We start from the raw sequence: 10394 nt of genomic DNA, 5'->3' as shown, positions 1-10394 counted from the left end.
ACTCCTAAAAAAGTTGGAACATAATTTTTTTCACGCTTAAAAGTAAACGCTAGGGAAATTTCCCTCAAATTTACTCAAAAGAAACTTTACGAAAAGAAGAAAGACTGCACAAATTCGGGCCCAACTCCTCTACAAGACAAGTCCAAGCCCACTCTAATCTACGGCCCAAATTCATTTTCCGAATCGGTTAAACCCCGGAGAACCCTGTTTCCTGCGTCGTTCCATTCTCGCTCGCCGCTGCACCGAAAGCCAGCCATGGCCTTGGCCGCCGCCCTTACCCGGGCCGCCACGCTCCTCCTCCGCGGGGGCGGGGGCGTCCCGCCTGCCGCCTCCGCCGCCGCCGTGCCGGGAATCTCGCTCCGCATCCACCGCCAACTCTGCGGCCTCTCCACCGTCGACGAGCCCGCCGCTGCGGGGGAAGCCGATCCGTGGGAGGAGGCCGAGGCGGAGATCCTCCGCGACGTCGAGCCCGTCGTGGAGCTCGTCAAGGACATCCTCCACTCCCGCAGGTCAGCTTCGGTTCCAGTACCTCTCAGGCTGCCACGCTGTCGATTTGAACCTACTATTTGGGCATCTTCTCTTGAGGGTCTTCAGAGACGATACATGAGATTTTGCCCGTTTGTTTGTTAGCATTTCTCGGCGTTGTGATTCGGGGATGCAGAGTTAGTGTGTTTGTGCATGTTACCTGCTCATATTGAAAAACTCACGGGTGATGTTGGACACATTCAAATATAGGTGAGTGCTGTGGCCTCTGTTATTGTTAGACCAGTGATGATACTTTTTCTTTTTGATGAGATGGCAATACTAATTTATGATCATTAAGTATGCTCTTGGAATCTTATGAGACTATAACTACTTAAAGCAGTGGACCGAATCTAGTCTTTCCATAAGCACCCATGCTTCTTGAAACTTGTTTCCAGTTCCATGGAAATTAGCTGTACTAGAATATTTGTTGCTGGATATTGCTGTACAATGACGGAATTTATTCTCAAAAAGGGAAGATTAGTTGTGTCATTGTATGCCTTATGTTATTGTGAAACTATAATATGCAAAGTGCCCCTGTGCAAAATCCAGATAGCTTACAAAAAATGTGAATTTTACAAGCTCCTCTCCTGTTGCTCCTAGCACAAAGGCACAAGCAAACATGCTTATTTATTTAATTAATTGAGTTTGAACTATAGAAGAAGAGTGGCACTATAGATCATATGAACACCAAAAATGTTAATGCAGATTGCGTTGTAGTTCTTGCCTTCTTGGGTTTTCCTGTTTATTGAAGTTTACGCATTACTTTCATCAAACAATATGCTATTTAGGGATCTTTAGGCAGCGTTCTTGTTACTGAAATAGACGAACTTCCTAATTAAAAAGGCTCTTCCTAATTAAGAAGATAACCTGCCAGTTTGTGGGCTGAGGGGATGGGGCGGCGGTTACTTCTCTGGGTTGACGTCACCTTTTCATTTATGACATTATGTGTTGCCCCTAGTTTACAAGAACTATCAATGCCTTTTCCCAAAGGTGCATGAGCAACCTCATGGTTTACCTTGCCGGTAGGCTCCTTGTCAGTGACACAGATACCAATGCTGCAACCCCATCATCATCATCAGTTGTGTCATCACTCCTCAAGCACCTCTATGAGAAACAGAGATGCTTGCGGTGATGGCCCTTGCTAAACTACTCTTTCTCGAACAACGCAGGAGAGCTGCATGTCATTTCATTAAGAGAGGAAATAAAAGGCACAAAAAAAAATACAAACAGCTAGACTAAAAGCGTAGCCTGAACACCAACTCACACAGACACGCACAACACCACTCCTAACAAGGGTATATTCATGCCACGGACAAAAAGAAAAGGGCCAGATCCAAGACCACAAGCAATCTAAGCTTGGGGAGCCAGCGACCTAGCAAGGAGCTCAGAGTTTAAAGGCACCTGCCATACACCACAGGGTGTATTCATCAGCCACAGCCTTTATAGCTAAACTACTCATCATAGCTAAAGCAAAGGTTTAGCCAATGATGTTCTGAAATCTCTCTAACAGTCAATTTCTTGAAGACATTTGAGAGCTAGGCTCCTTGGCTTGCGTGGCTCATCCCATGGGTGGTGGCTCTTCATGCAGAAGTAGCATTTCCAATCACATAAGATGTGGGTAATGCAACCGACAAATAGCTTGAAGTACTTGTACTAGGTGTTGGGTTGTTGATATCCCTGTCGTGTGATCTCAACAAAATGTTGGTTTGATGCTCATAATGTGAGCCAAGCTCATGTCTGTCTCACACATCATTGGGCCTTAGGAGCTCAATTTTGTTTTCAGAGGCACTAGTATTCTAATGGTCTAGATGTTGACTTTGTGGTTCTTGTCCAACTTCCTGCCTTTTCCACCAAGGTGATTAATTGCTCAGTATGTAGTTGTTTCCGACCTTTGATTGGAAGGACAACCTTTGCTGTGAGTGAACCGCGGCCAACAAAATTTTTGCATGTCAGTACTCCTGAATATGAAAAGATTTGGCTCACCTTACCATGTAGCGGAGGCTGCGCCTAGCCATGGAAGATGGAGCTATGGACTGGATGACCTTCTTCAAGCAATTTAATGTCTGATTCAGCTATAGACATTAGCAATCTGCTAGGAGAGTTGGGTCTGCTACATTGTACCAGTATGGTGGAGAACTACAATCTGCAGTTCCTGCCTTAGTAGCAAGAGCGGAAGATGGAGCTATGGACTGGATGACCTTCTTCAAGTAATTTAATGTCTGATTCAGCTGTAGACATTAGCAATCTGCTAGGAGAGTTGGGTCTGCTACATTGCACTAGTATGGTGGAGAACTACAATCTGCAGTTCCTGCCTTAGTAGCAAGAGTGGAAAAGCTGGACAAGGACCAACAGGTCAATATCTACACTTCTGGACTACTGGAGCATCTGAATAGTGCCATGCAACAGGGAGGCATTGGCATGCCTTCATCCCTTACAACTATGTCGTTCTCTTAGTCAATGTTCCTGTTCTAGGTTGCTAGGGCCCCCGCTTTTGCTAGAGCCTAGAGGAGCAGGCAGTAGCGAAACCCCATGTGGAGCCGCTCAAGTTTGGAGCAATCCACCTTGGAGGGTTTTCGAGTGGCTGAATATTAAGGAGATGGTGGAATGGTATTGTCTTAGCCTTTGCTTCAACTGTGTCAAATAGTTGGCAAGGGTCACCGTGCAAGCACTTGTTCTACATTAAGGCCCTCCACGCCACGACTCATTGATGGACCTGTCAGGGGACTAGGAGTGGTTGACAGTAGGGCACAATGTGAAGCTGTTCATGCATCAATCAGAAGAAATCCTGATAGCTCTTGTGTACTTAGGGCAGTGCACTATGTCATTAGCCATGACGTGAGTAATCAAATGGGCTTCTGTGTCACCGTGCACTTGTGTGGTGTTACAGTAGGCAACGGCTTTGACTTTCCAGTTCAAAATTTTCTTATGCAGGTGGCTGCTTGACTAGCTCGATGCATGACCATGTAAATATGCATAGCTCAGTGATGTTGGAAAGTTGTTGGAGACTTGGAGCACAATACTCATTCAATAGAAATTGGTTGAATGATACACTCTTACCTATTTGAATCTATAGCTTGAATCAAGATTTTGAGATAGTTCATTTGCTGTTTCACTTTTATTAATAAGACATTGATCCATAAAATGCTGACATAGTCAACTCACAATCTTGAATGGCTACATTGAAAGCACATAATTGATGATTTCACAAAGAGCAGCAGGAAACAAATGGCTGTATTTGAATTTTTCAGTTTTGTTGCTATTTGTAGTAACTCTCATCTACTGTAGTTCAAAACTCATAAATAAGCTTGTTTTGTTTGTGCCTTTATGCTTCTAGGAACAGAAGAGGAGCTTGTGCTTTGGTATTTGGTTGTTCGGTTAAATCAATCATTCTAGGACTGGTAGTGCTCTATTATGTTTGGAATCTTGATATTGTGGTGCCAGCTACACCATAACCGGCACATAACTGCCTACTTTTAGTTCTTTAGTTTCTTTCATGTGTTCAAGGTGGATGTTTGCTGTTTATTTTATGGGAACTTATAAATCTGTAATAGCTTGCAGTTTGCATATCGTATTAACATTGGGTTACTGAACTGTGAATCACTGTCCAAAATTGGCTCCCCAACTCCAAGTTGAAACTATTTTAGATAATCTTCTGAAAAGCCTGAAACATTAGGGTTTTGACCAAGGTAGAATTTAGGACTAGTTAGGTATCCTTCATGAGTGCAAGCTCTTGAATTAAAACTGTGGATTATAAGCCACTGCAATGCCAACTAAAGCCTGTCATTACTCATTACTCAAATAAGTAAAAGACTTGAATGCCACTATGGCAGTGTATGAACCGAGTTAATGACGGGGTAAACACTGCCGAGTCAGGCATTGTCGGTTGCTACGGATGACAGATGACTTAGACCAGGATGAGGAACATGGGGAGTTGTTAGATCTATTTCTCTTATCTGATAAAATGAGGAACAGACAGAGCTAATAATGTATAGGGCCAGCCCTAAAAAATAGAGCTACCAAATCAAACCCTTATGTTAACTATCTAATCCAAACTGTTAACTTATGTAAACAATCTATCTAAGAGATCAGGTTGTGGCTGCTATGGAGCCCAACGCCCATGGCAGCGATGCTTGGTTGTTAAGAGTCCAAAGTAGGTTTCTTTGGTTGATTACTTATGGTGTTATCTGCTTTGTTGAGATGTTAATTGGATGGGTTCATGTAGACAATAGTTGTTTTTCTTCCCTGTAACACTGGTCTGTCAAGTAAGATGACCTTGGTTTGCTTTTTTTTTTTTGCATTTGATCTTCATGCTAATCAGGATGCAGTTTGCTAGCTAATCTTAATGAACCCATTATCGCCTTAGCACACCTCTACACCCTCCCTACTGCCTCTGTCTACAATTCCACATCAATTGCTTGCTTTGTTTATGTACTTGGAAAGTCGCTCTCAGAAAGCAGTCAAGAGGTGTATGATCTGGCCTGTCCACAATGACCTGAATGCTTGCTCTAGCCTGTCATCAATGGCAGTGGCGGACCCAGCCGAAAATTTTAGGTAGGGTGGAGACGAGAAGCACAAATTTGACCAAAGCTGCCAAATTAGTAACAAACGTTTGTAAACATAGATAAGTAGCACAAAATAAGAACTTTTGTGGATGAAAAGAAGTATAAACGTGGCATCCCTAATAAAACATTGAGAATTTATTTTTCATGCAATGAAAAAGATACAATCCTTTAGTTCCAACAATAAATTGATAATGAGTATACCTGCCAAAAAAATTGATTAACGAGTACAACTACTAGACCTGGCAATCACATATCACAAAATGGTTAATATTGTCATGAGAAGAACAAATACTATACCTGACTACCACATATCAACAGCTTGTGCTTATGCATCATCCAATTAGCTTGTGCCTATGCATCTCCTGGCCCAATTAGCTTCTGCTGTCTCTCTGACCATGATGGTTTACGTTGGCAGTCAGCTCGCTGTCTGCGCATGAGATTTGTGAGGGAATCAGGCAACGGCCAGCAGTGATAGTGTTTAGTGTCGGTGAATGAATGAACAGTGGACTACATCGCTGTTTTCTGAGTCATTTGATGTTTGGTCTTAATCTACCACAGAGAGCTGAATGGGCTCTTCTATAGCTGTCTGGCCCATTCGGCCATACCCCTTCGCTTTCGTTGTTGTCTTCTCCCCCCGGCTCGGCAAACACACGCACAAACAGAACCCACCAGGCAGGTGGCAGCTGGGCAGCTAGGCGTCGGGCGGTCGGAGCCCTCAAGAAAGAAGGGGTCGGGGTTCCTTGTTGCCGGCGTTAGGTAGGGCGGCCGCCCTACCTCGCCCTATCGCTGGGTCCGTTACTGATCAATGGGGAATTTTTTCTTGAACACGTGATCAATGGGGATTTGAGAGAGGATTATAGCTAATAAGTTGACACTTATGTGAATTTAGTCCTAGTTGGGCATTGTGTTGGCTTATTTGTTGCTGAAAAAAAATTAGGTGCAGTTGTATCTTTATTTTTGGATATGCTTCCAAATTAACATCCTAAGCTAAAACAGAAACTCTACTAGGATTGCTATATGCTCTTGATTATATTGTGCAAAACACCCCAATGTCTAGGTGGTATTCTGTAAAACTTCCAATTTGTGAGGATGTACCATGTTATGCCTTGCTTTAATTGGACACTTTTCCCTGCCCTTCTGACAATGTTATGTTATACCAGGTATGAAAATGGTGGATTTCTAAGCCCAACTGAAGAAAAGGTTGTAGTAGAAAAGCTTCTTTCCCATCATCCTTGTGTAGATGAGAAGATTGGTTGTGGGCTTGATGGTATAATGGTAAGTATAATGCCTAACCCAATTTACCAAATACATGTTAGCTCTTCAAACAAGTTTTTTACTTGTGTTCCTGTTACATTCCAGATTTTGTTCCCCTTTGTGCCCACAGCTTTCTTGATTAAATGTGTTTTACTTAGGAATTTTGTTTGTTTGTTGTTAGAAGTACAAAAAAGCTAACTATGTGGCTATTTGCTCTACATTGGGTTCATATAGAGGAGGATCTCCATTGAGCTTAATAATTAGAATCAGCTGCCTTGACTGCCGTGCTCAAACATTAATATCTCAATATGGTCTATCTATTTGTTGCACTTGGTTATTGTTAACTTCTGATATGTTCGCATTTGCATGCCCTTAGTAGCTATTGTAAAACTAAGGCTCTGTTTGGATCAGCTTGGGATTGTGGATTGTGTCTTTTAAAAGCTTTAACTTGATCCAAACATGCCAACTTTTGGTTTAGTTTTTACAATCCCACAAGCTACTTCTCCCTAGCTTTTGCCAGCTTGTGCATTGGGGCTTTTAAGAGCTCTAGCTGAGCCAAACAGGCCAGCTTTCGACCCAGCTTTTACAATCCCATAATCTACAAACCAGCTTCCACAATCTCTAGCTGATCCAAACAGGCCCTAAATGCTGCTGGCCTCAGAAAAGAGTGCGTCTATAATTAGTCAAGGTTCCACAAAGCAATGATGGCTCTCTGAACATTAGCAGCACCCATTGCGTTCCCCTCTTGCTAAGTCATTCATAGTCATTAAAAAAGCAAACATACTTGATTCCTATTTGTGGAGATTTGGAGACCTATGTAGTGTCAGACTTATATTGGTCATTTGTAATGCCTTCTTTTTTAGGAACAGAAGTTTACCGTGAGTTAGGTACCAGCTTTCTTCAATCTTTCATTCTTGTTTGTCTGCTACCTCAGTGTTTATAAGCTGGTATTGGTCAGAAACCATTGACCGCCTACCAGAAATGGCTGACAAACTTGCATATTTATTTTTTCCCTTCTGTGGCATTCATCTGTAATTCTGTATAGCTGATTCCTTGTAGCAATTGAAAACTTTTGTCAGTCCTCCATACAATTTAGTTTGGTACAGGTGTTACACTTCTGTCATGCCCCTTATGATCTCGTAGTTAAAATCCAAAGTTGAGAAAACTGCACTAAATCGAAGGCTTTACTTAAGATAGGATTGTGAGGGAGAGTTATTGGGTAGAAATGACTAACTGCTCCTGCCAGAGAAATTGAGATGACTGAAACAGATCATTCTTGCATCATAAACGCACCAAGAGGATAGGATGAAAACTCTGGTGAAGCAACTTTGGATTTTCTTTGACATGTGATACTTCGTCTGCATACTGCACTCATCATAACTGCATTTTCTCCTGTGTGCTCTTACAATTTAACATGCTATTATTTTTAAACTTGGGCTCCTTTTGAAAAGGTTGACAGGCACCCTGAGTTCAGGCAATCAAGGTGCCTCTTTGTTGTTAGAACAAACGGCGATTGGGTGGATTTCTCATACCGCAAGTGTCTCCAGGCATACATCAAAGAGAAGTATCCATCTCATGCAGACAGGTTTCTGCAGAAACATCTTGTTAATAGGAGCTCAGAACCTTTTCGTGTTCAGAAGTAGGACATCTTTTACATGATGGCTCCTTTGCCAAAATCTTATGTTTCCCTACTTTTGATTCTATTGTCGCCTATATATACCATTGGCTTGACCAATCTACTTTAGCTGTTTAGCCTATAGAGCTGGCCCGTCAAGTGAATAGCCAGGCTTTTGGTGAATGGTGATGGGCCTTGGATCTCAGCATCTCCTACGCCTTGGACCTCAGCATCTCCTACATTTGGTGAATGGTGATGTAATAGAAGTGCTGCCTTCCATGAAATGGATGCTTTAGTGCACCCTGCTAGTCTGTTCCAACTCTTTTGTCTGAGCTGCTGGATTTGTCATTCTTGTTATGGTATTCATTCAGTATTTACAAAGTAGCGATGGTGATGAGCCTCATCTTTTCAACTTTCATCTCTTACTCTCCATCCTTGTTGATCTTCTGGCTTGGAATCTATTCCCTTTGGTCGTAGATTAACTGTCTTTTAGGATACTGACATGGTTGCCAAGCCATTAGTTTGATCATTGATTAATAGTATGAAGCATATTTGGAAGCTACTTTTCAACACAATCTAGCCATAGTAGCCATACCTTTTTTCAAGTGTTCATTTAAAATAATCAAAGTGAGATTGGCATTCAGAGTTTAAACGTGATGACTGCACGTAATCAAAACGTAGCAAAGATTGAAAAGAATCTTGTCGCCATCTTCGATGCTACCTGGTACTGGCGTTTATACCCGGCTTTTAGGGCTATTTGGACAGTGAGGTTCACGAATTTAGGACAGTGAGGTTCACGAATTTAACGTGGTTTTATTTCGACAAAAATAAGATCAAGTTATGACCATGGACCGTGTACATTCTTTGTGCTGGGATAACATGGAAGTTGCATGGATGATGATTGCAAGGGAGGGCGTGCTATTTTAGCTTTGTGCCGCATGATTTACCAAACCTGGTGCTGCATGATTTACCGAACTCTCTGTTGATCTTCACCTGTCCCATTTATTGCAATCACTGTGTCTTGTGCTGTGCATCTCCAGGAGGGTGGTTGCCTGACAGCTTTGACTCCTTATGTGCTGCCCACCGAGTAGGTGAAGAACAAAATATTTTGCTGGGTTTCTCTATTGTAAAATTGCCATGGGTTTAATCATGTCCTGCTGCTTCTTCCCGTGCTGATCATGCTAATCATCTAGTAATTCTAAGAAAGTGAAGTTCCAAGGGCCAGTTCATAGAATGTGTAGGCTGGATGTTCCAATGTCGGATCATTGGAGTAACGACTAGATTGAGGGACTGGCGATATATACCCTCTCGGCGTCTCGTGTTGCCATTTGCGGTTGGAGTCCATGGGAGTCACACCCTATCCCTAAGTTGAGAAGACATCCAAGCCACCCAAACCTGGGGTGGACTTAAATCCACCAATAACATGAGAAAACGAATCTCTCGTGCTGATCGTTGACACTAAAAAAATAGTCCAAAGGTGCATTTAAGATCGAGGCAGCGTTGACAAACAAAATTAGCGACTTACTGATGTTTTTGCCTTTTTCTAGTGGAGACAATGAAGCCCTTGAGCGAACATCAAGATGAGGTCAAATAGCACATTTGTGTGTGTCGAAGCCTTTTGTTGAGACGATCAGTACAGACACATGGTTCATCCAAATTTTTTTTAAGATGTGCGCACGTTTTTCATTAAGAAAAAGAGAATTACAATAATGCAACTTTAGGAGAGACTCCAAAGTGCAAAGTTACAAGAACCAATACCTACGACCAACACCATAAACACAACAATAGAAAAAAGGAACCATAGCACCACCACCACACTAAACATGACCTAAGACACTTGCAGGAGATAAGGACACCATGAACGCGCGCACATCACTGATTGCCTAACAACCCGGAGCCAGTGGAGGTAGAGCGAGAATGTCATGCAAGACGATGCCTCCATGGGGAAGCGACGCCAACGCCGCCATCGTCCGTCTGTCCACGGAGGAGCAGACCAAGTCTTCACCTGGCAAAACCAAATGGATTTGGTGGCTACAACAACGCCCCCAGCGAGGTGAGCTACGTTAAGGAACGCAACCGTTGTCGGCACCGGCAAATGCCGGACAAAGCTTTCGCTAAGGCTCCCAAAACCTACTCCACGCAGCCAACCGCCAAGGCCTGGATGAGAGGCAAATCGATGGGATGGCAGGGAGCAATCCACGGCGATGACGATGGGGAACATCCAAAGGCCAGCAACCGCCATCACGACGACCAGGGGCCTCTAGCCTTGTAGCCCATGGAGCGGAGAGACAACCTTGAAGAGAACAACTGCAACCTTGTGGGGAAGGCAGTGGGGGAGAACAACCTTGGGGCCACCCGGGCACCCCTGGATAGCGGACCCGAAGACCGACGGCCTGAAGTTGCCCCTACCACCAGAGGAAGAGCGAGGATGCAGTGTG

The 10394-nt window shown here is 43.3% G+C and overlaps 1 protein-coding gene across 1 annotated transcript; it reads left to right on the top strand.

Moving 5' to 3' along the window:
- The first annotated feature begins 210 nt into the window (after nt 1-210).
- LOC101761677 (protein DCL homolog, chloroplastic) lies at nt 211-8518 on the top strand. Its single transcript, XM_004956235.3, has 3 exons — nt 211-509; nt 6248-6362; nt 7793-8518. The coding sequence occupies exons 1-3, from the start codon at nt 256-258 to the stop codon at nt 7982-7984; spliced, it is 561 nt and encodes a 186-aa protein (XP_004956292.1). The 5' UTR covers nt 211-255; the 3' UTR covers nt 7985-8518.
- The last annotated feature ends 1876 nt before the right edge of the window (nt 8519-10394 follow it).

Source organism: Setaria italica, chromosome II (assembly GCF_000263155.2).
Source record: "Setaria italica strain Yugu1 chromosome II, Setaria_italica_v2.0, whole genome shotgun sequence".
Taxonomy (NCBI): Eukaryota; Viridiplantae; Streptophyta; class Magnoliopsida; order Poales; family Poaceae; genus Setaria; species Setaria italica.
Note: the sequence above shows the minus strand (reverse complement) of the source record. Positions and strands in the feature narration are given on the sequence as shown.